The sequence below is a fragment of the Equus asinus genome, chromosome 2, assembly GCF_041296235.1.
Source record: "Equus asinus isolate D_3611 breed Donkey chromosome 2, EquAss-T2T_v2, whole genome shotgun sequence".
NCBI lineage: Eukaryota > Metazoa > Chordata > Mammalia > Perissodactyla > Equidae > Equus > Equus asinus.
The window spans coordinates 26,384,176-26,402,861 of NC_091791.1; the positions used below are offsets into that span (position 1 = coordinate 26,384,176).

The 18,686-nt window shown below is 46.2% G+C and overlaps 1 protein-coding gene across 1 annotated transcript in view; it reads left to right on the forward strand.

Annotated features, from left to right (window-relative positions):
* The first annotated feature begins 551 nt into the window (after window positions 1-551).
* COL17A1 (collagen type XVII alpha 1 chain) overlaps window positions 552-18,686 on the forward strand; it is a 50,691-nt gene continuing 32,556 nt past the window's right edge. The window contains exons 1-11 of the mRNA XM_070483764.1: window positions 552-805; window positions 5,656-5,718; window positions 7,632-7,676; window positions 8,686-8,790; window positions 9,756-9,887; window positions 11,523-11,570; window positions 12,484-12,519; window positions 13,639-13,686; window positions 15,102-15,245; window positions 16,524-16,682; window positions 17,293-17,364. Coding sequence (XP_070339865.1) covers window positions 5,667-5,718; window positions 7,632-7,676; window positions 8,686-8,790; window positions 9,756-9,887; window positions 11,523-11,570; window positions 12,484-12,519; window positions 13,639-13,686; window positions 15,102-15,245; window positions 16,524-16,682; window positions 17,293-17,364 — 841 coding nt within the window. The 5' untranslated portion in view covers window positions 552-805; window positions 5,656-5,666. The remainder of the gene's footprint in view (window positions 806-5,655; window positions 5,719-7,631; window positions 7,677-8,685; window positions 8,791-9,755; window positions 9,888-11,522; window positions 11,571-12,483; window positions 12,520-13,638; window positions 13,687-15,101; window positions 15,246-16,523; window positions 16,683-17,292; window positions 17,365-18,686) is intronic.

The following is an 18,686-nucleotide window of genomic DNA, read 5'->3' on the forward strand; positions in this document are numbered from 1 at the left end:
TTAGGTGGCTAAATGCCTAAAATCCTGTCACTAACATGTCACTCTTTGGAATCAGTGTTACTATATCTGGTTACCTCTGGGCCTCACCAATTGCTCCACATTTTTGGTCATTAACATCTTATTCTGAATTAGTTCACTGACTTTTTCCTTGAGGTGGGACTGGCCTGGCTTGGGTCAGAACGGTGGAAAGAGGACAAAGGCATCTATAGGGGAAACAGGTCTTGAATATAAATCCTGCCAACTTCACAGTTTTTCTAGGGCTTGAGCACCTTGACCTCAAGTCCCGCACACAGCTGGCTGCGCCGTGAATCATGCGCATTGGGATTTTGACTATTGCCATGGCAGCAAGGAAGGGAAATACCCAGTGGTGGCAATTCTCTGGTTATAGAAGTTAAGATGTAATAAAAGGGCATTTCCTTTACACTGAACCTTTATACCATATTCCCCATAAATGGTTAATCCACCTACACTGGTAGGAGAAGCTTTCTGCCTCCTATAAAGTTTGATTCCTGGAGGCAGATTTTTTTAAATCCATCAAGTGTCAGATAATTGGAAGGGTGGAGTAACACTGTAAACCACGACACACCTTTGTCAGGACTTGTTTGGAAGCAAAGAACTGAAAGAAACAACGGGGAGAGAGGGAGAAGGGAGCATTTTTGAAAGATCACTCAGCTCTAACACACCTTGGCTGGGTCTGGATAAAAAAAAGTGGGTACTGCAAACGTCTAGAAGAAAACATCAGGGAAGAAAGAGAGAAGGGGATTTACTCAAAGTTGTTTCCGACTCCTTCAAAATCTCAAACTAGGTAAGTAACAGGAAGGATCTGATCTTTCCTCCTTCTGAGACTTTGACTTGTGGTTTTCCATTGAGAACTTAAACGTTTGTTGGAGAAAATAAGATGAAGTTGTTTCGTTTCAAGGGTTCTGATTGAAGTGATTAATTGATCATAAATGATTCCTTTGGTTTACGTACTCGGCTTAGAGTAGGTCTTTTAAAGGAATAACAAGCAAGATTCATCAGTGGGAAAGTGAAGAAAGAAGTCAGTTAAGATAAACTAGGCTCTAGTGGCCAGATTTTTTTGGTATTATTTTCAGTACTGTAAAATGGCTTGTGTTAAGTTGTTTTATTTGTGTATTTATTTAGAAGATGATGCGTTTATAATCCCTTCTTTCTCAATCTCAGTTTCTCTCTTGCTCTCCCCCTCCCTCGAGTCCCTCTGGCCCCTTGACAGCAGAGAACAGCTCAGAGGGGAAGTTAGCATGTAGGTAAGCGGGGGCTTCTAGAAGCAGCAGCCCCTGAGTACTAAGAGCTGATGTACGGCCCGGACCTCTGCGCTGGCAGGTTCTGATTAAGCTCGAGGGGTTGAGCAAACATTGTTGTTTGTTGCACTCTAAAATTACTACTGCCCCAATCTAAAGTAAAGTGAAATATCTGAATTGATATCATTAATCTAGGAACTTCCTGGAGTCAAACTTGGAACAACACAAAAAAAAGAAAGAAAATTTTGTGTGTGTACATACTTTTACTGGCCAATTTGGACCAAAAAATAAAAAATTTATTTTAGGGTGAGAGTTGCCAGTTTAGGTATCTCACTGGGACCACATTAACTGCTAACTGACAAATTACCACTTCACTTTTGGAAGTGTAGGCAAAGCTGCTGGCACATCGCTGCTTTTGAGAAGCGGTTAAGCTGTAGCAGAATACTTGGATTTGTTATCCATCGAATGTAGTGAGATTTTAAAAATATATTCATTTGAGAAGCAGAATTGTTTCTCGGTGCCCCTGTATCCTTTCTCTTAGAGCTAAGGCACAGATCTGGGTCAGACCTAAACGAAAGCAAGGTGTTCAGCCCCTGAGGGTGCCCTTCAGAGAATCAGAGGGGGCCTGCTTTACTCTCAGCCCCTGCAAAACACCCACAGAAATCTGATGAGAATTTACATGGGGACAGTGAGGGCCAGGAGTCCTGCTTCAAACTTCAACAGAAGCTCAGATTGGTGAAACTGATCCGACCTAAGAACTAACCACGTTCTTCAACTATGCCTGACCCAAAGAAATCTGTGTCTACGTGGTTTGGCTCATTTGCAGCAAGACTTAACCAAACATGGCTGGAAACAAGCAGCCTAATCACAAAGCTGGTGCCCGAGCTCCCCAACCCCCAAATTATGAAAATTGAGGATGCCAAACGAAGCAAGTGGGTGAGCCCATGGCTGGGGTATTGCAGAGACAAGAACCTCTGAGAGGATCGACCCTGGGGCACTGGTTTTCCTAGTCCAGCAAACTGCTTGGCCCTTCTGTGTTAACAGATCAGTAGCTAGTGGACGGTTTCTCACACTTTGGGCATTTTGTTGTTTTGTTTTAAAATGTAAAGCGTACAGAGATTGGAGTAATAAGAGCTATGAAAATACTTGCGATTCCTTAGCCAGAGTATATTTATTCCTAAAATAGATAATAGAGAGAAAAACACTGAGTTTCTCCATGCCCCTCTTTGTCTCAAAGACCAAGTGTTTCATGAGTCATTAGAAAAGCATAGGATCGATGCAGTGGTTTGCGATCAGTAACAGCGGTCTGTGCTTGTTCGTGCATGTATTACACCACATCATCACTGGAATAGCTTTAGGTGGATGTGGCATCATTTAAATGAAGTGGAAAGGAAAAAAATTCATAAAAGTAGAAAAATGATTTTGAAGTGTGCTTCTTGCATAAGAAAATGACATGGGATCATTTTTACGTCTTCAAAAGAACATTAACTATGAAATAACCACAAAGCAGCCTGTTAGAACTATGGACGGAAATTAGCCTAATTTGGAAACTGAGAACTCGAGTGACCTGCTGTTCCTTAGTTCTAGTGAAGCGGCCCAAACATCCAAGTTAAAAATTATGCTATTTGACCGTGCTTCCACTAAGTAGTGTTTTTGAGAGCCCACTGGCAAGCTCTGTCAGGAGTGGCAGGCTGGGACACGTACCTGGGCACATAACTTCCCTTTCGCTAACGTTAGCTACACTTTTTAAACCATGGGCATTTAAAATGTTTAAAAAGGAAGTCCTGTGGGAATGCTGTAGGTCTCATGGGATGATCACAGTCCAGGTTTCCGCTTCAACCACCATTTCTATTTAATAACTCACTTATAGAAAGTTACCCCTTACATTTGGTTTAAAGAAATCCATCTCCCAACACATCCCTGCCACATCAGACCATCAGTCTGGGGGAGAGTTTTGGCAAAGCCAACAGAGCTCTGTCCTGTACATTTTAGGCTCAAGAAATCATTCTGCATGGCCTTGGGACACAGCCATCGAGAGGCTTTGGGCTGAGAGAGAGACAAGGGCCCATCTACCTGCACCCACCTAGGGCACCTTCTATCCCAGAGTGCCTCTCCATGAGGAGCCCCAGGCCCTGGTGGAGGGCATCTGACTTCTCAGTAGGCTGCCTCTTCATACCCTCTGATGGATAGGGAACTCTTGGCTTTTCGCCGGAAATCTTGAGGCTCTGTTGTTAGGACTTATCGAAAAGGTGGCAGGGGGGCCTAGAAACGTCTATTATTTTTCTGGGTACAGAAAGCACAAGAAAACATGCGCCAGGTTTGCTGCTTGGACACTGAGACTCTTACCAAATGGAGCTGTCATCAGTCTACCTTGATGGCTACAAGTGCAATAAACCCAACCAATCCCGAATTTATAGCTTCCAGCAGCAACTTCAGTTGAAGGATCAAAATAAGCAGCAACTTGTGGGAAGCGGAAGTTTCCATGGGTCGTTATAAACAGTTGCTTTCAGATTATATTTCATACCAGTTCAGGCGCCATCCTAGGTGGCTTCCCACCAGCAGAGAGGTGCATTTGAATGTTTAATCTCCAAAATGCCTCCTGGTTCACAGCTCGTGAACAATTAAATTTAAAAAAGGCAGAGAGGGGCTTCAGAGGTAGCAAAGGCAATTAATACTTAAACAAAGGATTTCAAAGAAGTTATCTGGTTGTACGTAGGTTTAAATGACACAAGTCATACAAGTTATAGCTGGAATGCAGACATAGTCACAAGCCAGGTTTGGCCTTCTAATGAGGCTAGACTCCCTTGTTAAATTGTTTATGGCACCTCACCTCTTGGTTCTGGGAAACATACCTGCAAAGACCTTCTATGGCTTCTCAGATCCAGCCAGGAGATTTCCCATGATGCCTCATTCTTTGCCTAGAGCTGCATTTAAAAAACTCTGATGAGCAAGAAGTTGGCACAGTTGACAAGGCCCTGAAGCTAACTGTGCTGATCCTGGTTCATTCCATTGGGTAGCTGACCAGCTGGTCTCTTGCGGTCTTGGTTTTCCGCGTGGAAGTCATCCAGGGCCACGTTATGACTTTCAGGGGCCCTGGACACTTTTGCCTTTGTGGACCCCTTCTTCCATGAAGAAAAAAAAGCGTTTTTAAAATTGTATTTTATAACTGCATTGGAAGAATATAATCCAGGTTGGATTCTATTTATTTTTCTTCTGATTTTAAAAAGAAATTAAAATACTTTTGAGGGCCCCTAAAGGTATGACGGAACAAGGAACTATGCCCATCACGCCTAACAGATAAGTCGACCCTAAATCACCAGGCAGCGAAAAAGACTGAAAGGCGGGGTCTCCAAGCAAGGGGCATCCTGGGCAGAAGTGATTTTCTCCAGAGTTCTAGAAACCAAATTGAACTGCATCCAAAAGATGAACAAGGAGAGAGGGAAGGTTAGGGAGGTGGAGGGTGAGGGGTAGAATGGCAGGAAAAGCCAGATTTCAAGACCTTCCAGAACCTGAGACCAAACCAAACCTGCAGCCAAAAGAGCCCAGTGGGACAGGGATCCTTGCTATTCTCTCCTGTGTATTTAAGCGTGAACCCCCGACTCTAGCCCACCCCTGATGTCAGCCCTGCCTCATTCCTTCAGAACACAGTGGACAGGATCACAATGATTTTCCTTTCCAGAAGCAGAGTAACAGTGAAGGGAGAACATGGATAACATGTGCAAATATGTATTTTCCTACGTATTTCGATAGAGTTTACATATATGTTCTTCATATATTTTTCCCACTTATGTCTGCGAATAAGCCTACCAGGGCTGATTTGTTACGAGGAGAAAGTTTCAGTTGTGAAAAGTGCAAAGTTCTATACATAAGACCATTGTAATGATTTTTATCCCAACTTAAATCTATCAAACATCATTCTCACACCCGAACTCTAAATAATGAAGAATTAATGTCTTATATTCATCGAGCTCCACACAGAACACTGCACATCACGGAATGCATCAACATGAATGAGCTGAAAGTACTAAGTTCTTTGACAGAAATCCTGCAGCTGTTTGTTACTTTGGCAAAGAATGGAGATTCCATAGTCAAAGGTCAGGGCACCACATCTTCTACGTAAACATTTTAACGCTCAGCTGGGGGCAACCTGATCAATCAGATCCTGAAAAATAAGATCCCAGTACAAAGGGATAGAATCCAAAGTGGAACTATTAATTACTCTCTGTTATAACCGATAGAGGAAGTGGAAATGACATAAAAAATCTCCACAAGAAAGAACTATTCTTTGAGTTCTGGGAATCAAGTTTTTGGTTCTCAGCTTGAATAGTAGAGATCTATACTTACTAAAATGATGATAAGAGGCATGGCCTTTCATGGTTTCTGGATTTTTCTGCAGGTGGCTATGGTATGGATGTCACCAGGACAAACAAACGAGACGGCACTGAAGTCTCTGAAAGAAGTAAGAGCATGATATATATCATTATAAAAGTAATTAAAAAATTTGGAAACAGTTAATAGTTCATTCCTAATTCCACAACTGTATCATTTTTTTCTTTTTATTACTTTTTCTGCTTTTGTTTTCACTGTATCATTTAAAATGTATTCCTAAATAGGCTTTATTCCTTTACACAAGATGCCTTTTGTTGATTTTTATTTTAACATACTTGTAATCAAAATGCGTTCAGCTTTTTCTTCAAAGATGAAAATTGCCATTTCAATGTATAGTTTTCATAACCGGCATTTTTAATGGCTACATAATATTCTGTTGAATGAATTTGCCATAGTTTATTTCATCATTCCCTTATTTAGGGATACAGAGCAGCAGAAATCCAAAAGAATAACATCCCAGTTATTGCAGAGACAGTGTTAGAATGACACTGGTGTCACAGTTGCCATCCACACTCAAAATTGAAAGCAGTCACATTTCTTTTGTGGAACTGCCCAGATGATAAATTCGGAGACATTTAAATGGTCCCCTTAGCAGCTCTAACTCTTTCACTTATCCTGTGACTTTCATATATCTCCAATAAAAAAATTGTAGCTCCACAGCCTTTGAACTTTAGGTTAAGAAATAATTTACTTTTATGTGTCAAAGAGTCCCAAAGGTCCATACAATGAGAGTTTAGTGAAAGCTCAAGGACTATTATTCAAATCAAGCTGCCATTTTAGTCTGAAAAACCATTTCCTTTTGTGCATTGAACGCTGTTCCTGCTAGGACAACCAAACTCATTAGGAAAATGCAGTGTGAAGAACGCAAGAGTGAGGGGGCGGCAGTAAAACTGGTGTGGGGTGGAACGGTTGTCAGCAGCACAGCCTAAAGTGGCACAAAATGATCCATGCCATCTTCTTCCATCCTTCTCTCCTTTCCTTACTCACACCCACAGGCATGTGCACACACTCGTCATGCATACACATACACCTGGGCATGCACACACCTGTGCACACACACGAGAACAATTTAAAGACCAGCGACCTCAGGTGGATGGGTGCTCTTTTATGTCCAATGCAGAGGGAGGCAGTGGTAACGATCATAGTCAGAGCACAAAATTGGCCTTGCTCTAGCTTTAGGATCCACCCATCTCCCATGCTGCTCCACGGGAGACAGTGATTCAGGAAGGCAAGAGGTCTTTCTTCCAACTGGTGTTTAGAAAACACTGGAAGCTTTTATTACCTCCATAGACTTACCATCATTTGGAGTCTAGAGAAACTCAATCTGGGGAGGCAACAGGATTGGTTCTTCCAGTCTGTCTTTGATGTTCATCTATCCTTGATTTCACTGAGCACCAAAGGTGACTTAGCGACCTCCTCCCTTCCTATACCTCCTCATACCTAGGAATGGCCCTGGAGATTTTAGAATGAATTATGATGTCCTTCAGATACTCCAAAATTCATAAAGAAGTACAAGGTAATTATCCACTTCACAGTGAAATCAGCCCAGGCTGATGCATTGGCCCCAGATGGACTGGGTGGCCATTTGGAATGGGCAGTGCAGAGAAAGAATGGGACTCGAGACTTTTGAGAGTGACTTGAGGGCCTGGTCCTTCTTCAAAGGCAAATCTAGGCCTGGACTAGATCTAATTATTAGATGAGAGACACTGATGTCAAGACAAGGCATCTTTCAAATCAGTGGGTAACTAACTACTTTTGGTTCCAAAGGGATATAAACTTATTTTCCAGGCACATGAAACCCCATTGTTATTGCACAGATTTTCATGCACAGTGGGTCAGATTGCATACCTTCAAACACAAACTATATAAAAATCTGTGTTGAAACTAATTTAATATGTTGAGCCTACGACAAATTTTAGAGCTTGCCAAAATATAGGGATTTCAGTGCATTACATATCTCATCTTTTCATTGTCTTTTTCTAGTTATCACAGAAACAGTAACTACAAGACTTACATCCTTACCACCAAGTAAGTGACTATCTCAAGAGCTTTCTTCTCAGTAGGTCATGGGGGAAGGACTCCACATATAACCTTTTCCATAGGAGCTCATTCTCCAGTTGAGCAAATCCAAAATATCTGAAATCTTGTGTTTAACAGCTGTATTGACCTTAATTAATATACCACAAAATCCACCAGTTTGAAATATATAATTTAGTGGTTGAGAATATATTTACAAAGTTGTGCAGCCATTGCAACAATCTAATTTTATAACATTTCCTTCTTCCCAAAAAGAGACCTCATGACCATTAGCAGTCACTCCCCATTCTCCCTCTTCTCTCCTCAGCCCCTGAAAACTACAAATCAACTTTCTGTCTCTATAGATGTACCTGATCTAGACACTAAAATATCGGAAATCTTGTCCAACCTGAGCATGGGGTGGAGGAAGGCACCAGCAGTCGGGCTCCTGATTGAGTCCACTTTTCTTCTGGGGAGGTCCTTAGGTTGAGCAGATTCTGTCATAAAGCTACCTCTGCACCTCCCAGGAAGCCTGGCTCACGGGGGTGGGGTGGGCAGATTGGGGGTGGGAGTGAAGAGCCAACCCATTAGCAGGTGAGGCTGGAGGATGACTGGCTACCAGCAACACAAAGCTGTCACGCATCCCTCCAATGCTCCTGGTGGCTGCCACGTCTGGGGCACTGATCAGGCATTTGAAAAGAGCAAGGCCAACTCAGGGCCTGGCTTCCAGGAGCTTCTCATCATGCAGCTGCCTTTTCTAACATTTAAATTTCCCTAATAAGCAACTTGGTATGCTCCACTCAGAAGACTTTCCTTTTAAATTGGGTGAAATATTTGCTCCTGACATTTGTATCAAAAACAAAATGAGAGCATGGGAGCCTTGACTAGGCAGTCCAGGTGGGAAAGGGACCCCAAACCAAGAGGGTCGTGGGTGGGAAGCTAGGCAATGCTTCCAAGAGGATGAGGGAACCCTCTGGGCCGATTGCACCGGTAAGTTGTCACCTGCTCCTTGTTTCTGCAGAAGGGGGAACCAGCAATGGCTATGCCAAAACAGGTTCTCTCGGTGGAGGGAGCCGGCTGGAGAAACAGAGCCTGATGCACGGCAGCAGCGGCTACATAAACTCAAGTAAGTGCCTGCCGGTGGGAGGGCTTGAGGGAGAGCAGAGGGACAGGGAGAGAGAAAATTCCGTTAAGGAGACTGACGATAACGAGTGTTCATCATCCCTTCCAATTGCCCCAAAGAGCTGTGTAATCGACAGAAGACCAAGCGAAGATGAGACTTACAAAGGATCCACGTTTGAAGCCTACTTAAAATGGGATCAATTTTCATTAAGTCCCCAATATAGATAACAATAACTAATTGAGAAGGCTTCATGGGCAAGTGGCTCCTTTCCCACTGAAGCACTCTCTTTAAGTCGTTTCTTTTCGAGAAGGGTGTGCACTCTGAGGGTTTACAATTTGAATTAACAACAACAACAACAAAAGAAACTTCAGGATTGGGTTACTGTTTGAGTTCCCGCTGGGCAAGCATCCAACACAGCCCCATTGTTCCCAATGAAACACTCTTTCATGGTAGCTTTCAATCCGACACAAAACAAAGCAAAGCAAAGGCGGGGAGAAAACCCACACACATAAGCTCTGAAGCCTTTTAAAAAATCTTGGAGTGAAACTAAAAAAGGAAACCCAAGACACACAAACAGCCAGGCTGACCAAGAGAGGCGCCTGCCCCTACCTGCTGAGGACGCTTCCACAGGGGTTATGTTCTGATCTATCCAGCAGTGATCTGCAATTAAAGGCCAGGTCCTCAGGAAAAATCCTGCTGAAGCCTCTCTGTTTCCAGGCACTGTAGGGATGGACGTAAAGCACCCCTCTGCCTTCCAGGGGCCGGCTTGGGAAGGGCAGTGGCAATAATAACATCTCCCATTTCTGAGCCGCCGTAGGAATGTGGGGTGAACCTCTTCCATGCTTCCTGACGTCCTCTGGCCCTGCACAGGGCCCTCTTTTATTTTGAAAACCCTGAGTGCACTCAGCGAATATAACTGAATGTCAATCTGAGGTGCTCTAGGGGTCTCCACTTTTCCCCACTTGTAGGTGGAAGCACACGTGGCCATGCCTCCACCTCCAGTTTCAGGAGGGCTCATTCACCTGCCTCCACGCTGCCCAACTCACCAGGCTCAACTTTTGAAAGGAAAACTCATGTCAGCCGCCATGGAACCTACGAAGGTATCAGTCCCACAGACTTTAGAGGAGAACTACTCTCCTCCCCAAGTAACTTCATTCATTCTTTGAAGATTTAAGTATTGACCACCTGCATTAACCGGGGTCTGCGCCCTCACCCTTCTCTCCACTCTTCCTTCAGTTGTGGACTCCTGTTACTTGTAGCAAGCAGCAGTGGCACTTGTGTGAAGAGAGATGGAGAGACTCAGATTTGGTGCTAGGCTAAGATGTTTGGACTTTATTCTGCACACAGTGAGAAGCCACAGAGACATTTGAGTAAAAGAGTTGACCGTATTTGAGGTCCAGGACTTGAATTCTGGAAGCCGGGTGCAGGAAGAATGGGGAGGAAAGAGGCTGAACACCGTGACAAGTTAGAAGCTGCTCAATATTCCAGGGAAGGGAAGACTTGGCTGGGACTAGGGTGGGAGCAGTGGGACAGGAGAGGAGGAGCTGGAGGTGAAAGGTATTGCAAAGGTGGAACTGACTGTTTTGACAATTGCTGAAACATTGGGGAAAAGGGAGAAAAAGAGGTCAGCTACTCCACCAAGATTTCAAACACAGAGGTGGAGTTCATGGTGGTGCCAACGACTGAAACAGGGAAGCCAGGTGGACGCCTCCATGTGGATGAGTTCAAGTATTTCGTCCTGAATCAGAGCCACATGGTACAGCTATCAGGTGGGGGTGCCAAGCAGGCAGTGGGGTCCAGAGAACTTGAGCTCAGGGAAGAAGTCAGGGCCAGATACCTAGTTTGGAGTCATTCACAAACAGCTGTTAGTAGCAGTTGGAAAACTGAAGGAGGGGGCCAAAGAAGAGAGTAAAAAAGCAGAAAGGAGTGAAGGAAGATAAAGTTGGAGGAAGAAGGAGAAGGAAGAGGCAGAGTTCAGAGAGGCGAAGAAGAGTCTTTGAGGGGCAGGGAGACCAGGGGCAGGCAGCGTCACAGAAGTCAGCACAAGACAGTGCTCAGGGTCAAGAAGGAGGCGGGAGGAAGACATCTGGGTTCTGCTCCTAAGGTCACTGGAGTTCCTGGTGATCCGCAGAAGCAGTTTTAGTGGAAAATAGACGAGTGGGTCTAACAGTGAATGGAGATGAGTTCTAGTGATGGAGAAGCGGGATTAAGGGACAGGAGCCCCGGTAAATGATTTAAGACCCAGAGCTGCCAGGGGATGTTGGGGAGCCCCAAATCCAGGCGAGATGCATTGTGTCACCCCAGTGCTTTCTGATGTTAGGCCTGCTCAGGGGCTGGTACCTCCATTTCAACAACGTCCACAATCGGGACAAGCTTGACAAAGTCAGAGACAGTCCGGTGCTGACAGCACATTTATTTGACCAGGGACAGGTCACCTGCATCAGCACTGATATAGGTCAAATGCAGTTGATGAAGTGAAAAAAAAAAAGAAAGGAATGGAAACCTCCTACTTTCCTTTGTTCAAACCCTGCCCCACTGAAATAGATCAGCAACAGAACGGAGTGCTGTGACCACATCCAGGAGGCACGTCGTGTCTAAATCATGAGCCTGCTGAAGGGCACACCTCACTCTCCCAGACACCCAGGCTTGTGGAGGTGCACGAAGGGGTGCCCTCATCTCAGAAGCCCTTTGGGCTTAAGTGACCATTTGTACTGAGTGTTTTGTCCCCTCTCCAGGGAGCTCCAGTGGCAACTCTTCCCCGGAGTACCCTCGCAAGGAATTTGGTATGTCCTTTCCTTATTTTCTGATGAAATGGTTGAACTGCCTGACAGGGAGGGAACAGCAAACATCATAAGTTAAATGGATTTTTCTAGAGGAGTTTGACGTCTGCTGACCTGTTTTTCCCTTGCTGTTTATCCTGAAGCATCTTAAGGGGACTGTCAGGCGCATTAACTTGCTATCATAAGCCTGTGCTCGTGACACTACTGAAATGGCAAGCTATTCATACAGGGCTCAAGCTTGAATAGATAAGCCCCAAGGCCAAGCAACAATTGTAGGGTTTTTCCTTACACAGGCTGCACAGACCTCCCAGCAAAGAGGAGCAGGGGTTAGAACCCACAAGTGCCAAACATCCCAGCACCTCCCCCACAGCTGGCTTCAAAGGGGCAGGTTTTATGCCAAGTGAAACCCTAGACTGTATCTTCACTTGACCTTAAGTCTTTGGTCCGTGTTCTTGGATTCTCACTGGGCATATGAATTGATGATATGATCACTGATTGTGCAGTGATTATAATTTTATTTTTTTATTTGGATACAGCAGGAAAACCAAGGCAGTCTCTAACAAAAAATGAAAGGGAAGATCCGATACGTTTGATCAGCGTAGTCAGCCAGTCCAAGTGGATCGTGCTCCCAAATGATTACCTTAGCTAACTCAACACTCTAAGTGCAAGCAAACTCAACACTCATTTAGCTAACTTCACATCCTAAATGCCCTGAGGGCTTACAAAACTTTCTCTGCCCTTTTGCTGGGTGGTCATCGTTTATAAAGCATCCACCATCCATAAAGGCTCCTGTGTGGATATAAACATACTAGGAAAACAACTTCCTCCCCCGTCCAAATGGATGTACCTCCATGTCAAAAATTTTTAGCATGCCACATCTTCTACGTGCTTAAGATTATTTTTCTTTGTTTCTCAGCATCTTCTTCAACCAGAGGAAGGAGCCAAACACGAGGTGAGCTCTGTCGCTGGGTTCAGTTCAGTTCATTCAACAAGTATTTCCTGAGCATCTGACGTGTCCAGTCTTGAGCCAGGAAATGTGAGGAGTACAGAAGAATGAATAAGACATGGTCTCTGCCCCCAGCGAGCTTACAGCATCCTGGGACTCTTTTGCTGGCTCTACCAGGATGGGGAGGGTGGACCTGGACAGTGATCTAACAATAACATGAAGGCAGGGAGGAAAGCACATGGTAAGGACCTGGGGAGTAGTTTGTTCTGAGCTGGGTTATCTGAGGATGCTGCCACCACATCTGGTTTCACTTCTGGTCTCCTGGTTGACTTTAACAAGATATGCTATGACTGCCTTTAGGCATCAGAAACTGAGCAAAAGCCCCTCTTTTTCAAAATCAAAGGGCTCCATGACAGTTTTGCACTCTCCGCATCTGCCCATGGATAAGGCTCTGGGAGGGAGAAGTGGTCCTGGGGAAAGCCGCCCTTGATAAATCTGGTGAGAGTGGCGAGGAGCATGTGCCAGGGCTGTGCTGAAGGCAGAGTTCTTCACAGGCCCTGGGAGTTCTCAAAGACCAGTCTAGACTTCTCACGGGCCATTCTGCGTCAGTGACTTGACAATTAGGAACATATCAACCACCCACAACTTTAAGCTGATGGTTGAAAGATGCCAGTGCTCCACCTGAAGCTAACTAATAATGTTAAACCAGCCACTTCCTGCCCTGAAGAGGCCAAAATGGCCAAGTAAACACCTTAGGTCTTAGAATTCTCTCGCTGATACCTGAGAGACTCTGGAGGCAGGAGAGCCATTTGGTTCAAGCAGTAGGGAAATGAGCAATGGAAAAGGGGTTGGTCACTGCTGATGGTGAAGAGCCTCCCGGCCCAGCCTGGGATTTCATCAGAACGCCTCCAGGCAGCTGGGAGGTGTGCAGTGGGCAGGTCGGGGTGGGGGGAGAGGACATCTCTTTTGAAGCAGCACTCATTCTGGGAACACCTGGGTTTCCTGTTCCTAGCATACAGAGATCTCAGAGCAGCCCAAAGATATATCTGCTGCTCAGAGCTTGGAGTCAGGCACTGTGATCCCAGCTCTGTCATTCACAGCCTCTCCATCTCTTCCCCTGTACAGAGAGCGAGATCCGGGTTCGACTGCAGAGTGCATCCCCGTCTACTCGATGTAAGTGGTTACCGTCCCGCGCAAAAGAAAGAATCCAGGAATCCAGGGCTACTGCTCTGTGTGTGTGCGTGTGCATGTGCGTGTGTGCACGTGTGTGTGCCTTCACTCAATCACAAAACGCCTCTAAGGGCCTTTTAAGAGTCAGACCCTGGCCTAGGTGCAGGCGGGTAAGGAGCTGATTCAGTCAGGGTCCCTGCTTGGTAGCTCACAGACTAACGGGGAGACGGTAAACCAACCAACCAGGAAAAGCTTCCCGGGTTAGTGTCACTTGAAGGGACCGAAGGGTGAATCAGTTAGGCTCAGCCGATCTGACATGTGATGAGAGGGAGGAGCGTTCAGTGTGGCTGAAGGAACAGGAACAGGAGGGGACACAATGGGATAGTTAAGGTCAGAGAAGGGTCAAAGTAGAGTGGGAGAGTTTGAACTTGATCTCAAATGTCAGAGATTCCCCAGTCTCTGTCCGCTATACTGGACTCCTGCTATTCTTGTTAGAGGTTATTTGACATTGTGACACGAGCCCAAATTTTAGAGCTGGAGCCAAGTGCAAAGAGTAGGAGGAGAAAGAGCTGGGTCAGGCAGTTCAGCAAGCAGAGCCTGGGGCTTGCCCAAAGAGCTTCATGCCTGGGGCCATAGGGTCTGACTCCAGGTCTAATGCTGTCTCATCTGAGTCCTTCCATGCTTGGGAGGCTGAGCCCAAAGGATGGAGCTTTCAGGGCCAGGGGAAGGATCCGGGGGCATGGTGCCTGAGTGCTCTTCCAGCACGTATTGTCTGCAACTCTGTCTGTCTCCGCTTGCGCACTGCCCTGGCCTGAGGCCTCCCTCCTCTCCTGCCCGCCCCGTTGGGAGGCACGGGGAGCTTGCTCCAGTAGATGACCTCGCATCCAACTGTATCAGCCAGACACACTTGATATTAACTTGCAAAAAAGCAGCATGATATTTAGGAGTTATGGGCCACAAATTCCTTTTGACACTCCAGAGCATACAAGGTCAGGGACCTGACTCCTGAGGTGTCCTGTGAGTGCATGAGACCACCGCTGAACCATTTGTTTCAAGAGGGCTGGTCGTCTAACTGCCTGGGGTGTAAATCCTGCCCCCAATCCAGGATTACAGGGTCTTTCAGCCACAGAATCACCCCAGTGGGGTTTGATGAGGTCTAATTAGGAACTATCTGCCAAGGACTTTGGCCTCCTTATAGAGGCACTGAATTTATGAGGCCATTAATATTACAAAGTGCCAGGTTGATAAGTGCTATAAATTAACAAAACACAAAAATTGTAAGGCTAACCAAAAATGTCCCAGTCCGTGAAGCAGATGCCGTCCTCCTCAGTATTCAGAAGCTGTAAATGTTCCTCCCGCTGCAGTTGGACTCAGGAAGGAATCCTGGGCCTAAGGAGAATTGGGGGGTTCTTTGACAGGGACGGAATTGGATGATGTTAAGCGTTTGCTCAAGGGGAGCCGATCAGCAAGTGTGAGCCCCACCCGGAACTCCTCCAACACCCTCCCCATCCCCAAGAAAGGCACCGTGGAGACCAAAATGGTGACGGCGAGCTCCCAGTCAGGTAAGCCCCACAGCCCGGGCTGCCACGGAGGAAGGGAACCAGGTGGCAGGTTTGCCCGGGCCCCGGAATTCAACCATGCCATGGCAGGCCCGTCGGTCTGTAGCAGAGACTTCGAAAAGCACTGAGCATTTGCTCTTCCTGTAGCGTGAAAATGCGAGCTGTGCCCTTCTGACCCCACTGATCAACCATCCAAGTGCCCACTATAGTCTGACTCTATATCCTCAAGATTCTCTCCCAGGAGATTCTTGACATCTCCTGGGGATGTGTCGGCCAGGTCCCCCAAATGAAGAATGTTGGGGAAAGTTGTAGTGTTTTCACTCATTCATTCATTCATTCATTCATCCAATGAATATTTACTGCATGCCTCCCCTACGCCAAGGGGAAAGGCAATGAACAACACAGGCACAGCTACTTCCCTGGTGGAGGTGAGGGCCCCTGGGGGAAGGCAAGCAGATAACCCAGAGATCCTAGTCAAGTAGGATGAGTGTGGGAGGCAGAAAGACGAAGGAGGAGATCCTTGGAAGGCGATGAGGAAAGAAGCTAGTTCTGCTGTGATGCAAAGCTTTCCTGTCATTCATTACTGAAAAAAATCTTGAGAGTGTAATCTTTCTTTTGTTTCTTAATATAAAACCAAAACCTCAGGGCGCTTTGTGACCTGCGTGGCAAGCTCCCTCTTGTACAGTAAATAGGCAGAATTGGCTTCGGATTTGAAGAAGCACCAAAACCCCCTCTTGGGGGCAGGGTGCCCCTTGGGTCTGGTTGGCACATGGGAGTGTTTAAGGAGGGTTTAGCCGGAGAAGCCTGCCATCATGCGGTGTGGCCTTGGACTTCCCTACCTGCTCTGGCTCTATGCCTGGAATTCTCCTGGAAGGAATTCGCTACGGGGCCTCATTCACTGCTCCCTGACTTCTCTGAAGGTGAAGTCCGCAACAGATAGAGAGGGAGACCATTGGTGGGGACAGCACACCAGGAGGTGGGGAGAGGGGCTTAGGAGAAAGGGGCAGACCCCAGAGCAAAATTTACCTACTTCAAGTTTCACCAAGAACCAGCAAGAATTTCTAAATCAAGAGATCAAGTTTCCACCAGCTGTAAGATTTCAGATAGAAGTGGGATGACCAACTGCCCTGGTTTGACCTGGGCTGAGGGAGTTTCCAGAATGTGGGGACCTTGAGGGCTAAACCAGGAAAGTCCCAGCAAACCAAGCTGACTGCGTTACCCCAGGACAGAGTGCTGACTTATCTCTCACCCGGGCATGTGTGTGCCTGTGTCTGTTTCCAGTATCCGGCACCTATGACACAACCATCCTGGATGCCAACCTCCCCTCCCACGTGTGGTCCTCCACCTTGCCAGCGGGGTCCTCCATGGGGACCTATCACAACAACGTGACGGCCCAGAGCTCGTCCCTCCTCAACACCAACGCCTATTCTGCAGGATCGGGTATGAGGCACGAGGCGCATATCCCCTCCCACTCCTGAACCCATCACACCTTTACCTGAAGCTGAGCGACCGATCTCGTATTTGCCATCTCCAAGGCTTCCTAAAGGGGCTTTCTGTGGCCAAGGGTCCCGAGATTTTTCCACTGGAACTTCAGTTCAATTCATCTAAAGTTTTTCTTTTGGTGGGTTCTCTGTAGAAAGGACTATATAGCACAGTGTATCAGAAAAAATGCAATGGGAAAGAATATGAAAACAGATGCAAGAAGCCTAGTTTCACTCCACGTGTATTAACTGTGCGACCTTGAGCAAGTCATTTAACTTCTCTGGGCTTCAAATGCCTTCTCCATAAAATGATCACTAACAAGACGGGCTTTGGCAGGAACCAAAGTCCCCTCGAGGCCTGACCAACCTACGACCACCCCTTGGCTGTGACCCAGGGTTTACCACAGACTAACGTTTCGTTCTGTGCTGTGGGGCAAGAGCCTAAGTTTTTCCCTAAAAACAAAAATGTAACACCATGTAAAAATGCAACCCTCGCGTTTCTTCTGGTGCTTCCTTACCCCTCTTCTGGGTTGGACATCCCTCCCACCAGCTTTCCTCCTCCCCTGCAGTCTTCGGAGTTCCCAATAACATGGCGTCCTGCTCTGCCACCCTGCACCCTGGACTCAGTGCCGGCTCCTCAGGTCAGTGCTCACCAGCTTGAACTGCCTTTTCCAGGTGGTTTGCTTAATAGGGATGCTCTCTCCTGCTGGGGAAAATGGAATGGTTTCTAGAGAAGATGTCCTTTCTGCCCAAGAGCCTGAGGACTTTGCTGCACGCACATGGCAGCGTGGAAGCAGCAGCCAAGGGAATGTGTGAGAAGGCACAGAGGCTGCCGTCAAGTCAATCGTAGAGTCAGCTTGGCCCCAGGGAAAGGTCCAGACAGAGGGGGCCAGAGACCACATCTTATGTGCTCATTCTGTGCTGGTCCTTTGATTTCTGTGAAAGGTGGGGAGATGGAAGTGAAGGGGCTAAGGGAGGCATAGCTCAGAACATCTCAGGTGAAAAGCATTAATTTAGAAGGATCTCACCCCACATGTTTTTATAAATATAGTGGTTCATTGGGGGCTCAGATAATGATACTGCTTAGCTTCCAGTGCAAACATATAACTGTTTTAAAGAAATATTTCTTCACTCATATGTACATAACACATACATCATAATAGCCTATATGTAAATAAGTTTTCAGCCCACAACTTTTTAAAAATAAATCTGCCTCTCCCTGTGATATTGTGACTAATAAATGTAATGAAGTGGGCCTTCTTTATTTACTTGGCTGGTATAGCTGCAAGTGCAAATTTAACGTTCAGGTTTTCAACACTTCCACTTGACTAGAGTCCCACCAAACCCAGAAGACACCAGCTTCATGTTTCATTTCTTCTGCTCTTGCAAAGTCCTGACTGAGGAAGGTGGGCTGATATTGGATCCATGATCTTATGCCCCAAACAGTAGATAAGATGGAATAAGAGAAGCTATTAACTAAGGGGGATAAAAACAAATAACCAACCAGCCTCAGAAATCATAATGGGGGCGAAGGGACTTTCATGTGTTTGAATCAGAAGAAGGAGAGTCAAAGGGAAAACCAGGGGTTTGCCAAGTCCGTGCCTCCTGCCCTCGTTGTGTCTGTGTCCCATGCCTGCAGTTCCCACCCTGCACCAAGGCACCCCAGGGTGCTGCAGGGAACAGGGAACCCCTGGGATATTTTTAAATTTTGAGGGGTACAGCAACATCTGTCAGACCCTGTGCAAACTACTACTATATTAAGTTTTGTGGACCTAACTACTCAATAAATGGAACTGTTAGTAACTTTTTAACTGGGGTGGGGAGGTGGGGCATCAAAAAAATTATGATGTCACTTAGAATGTGTGAACGAGAAAGTTTGGGAATCTCTACCATATGCAAAGGCGTTTATCACGGAAGTGGTTTTGGGGTTCCGGGGGGCTGCCTGAGCTGAGGGGCCTCCTGT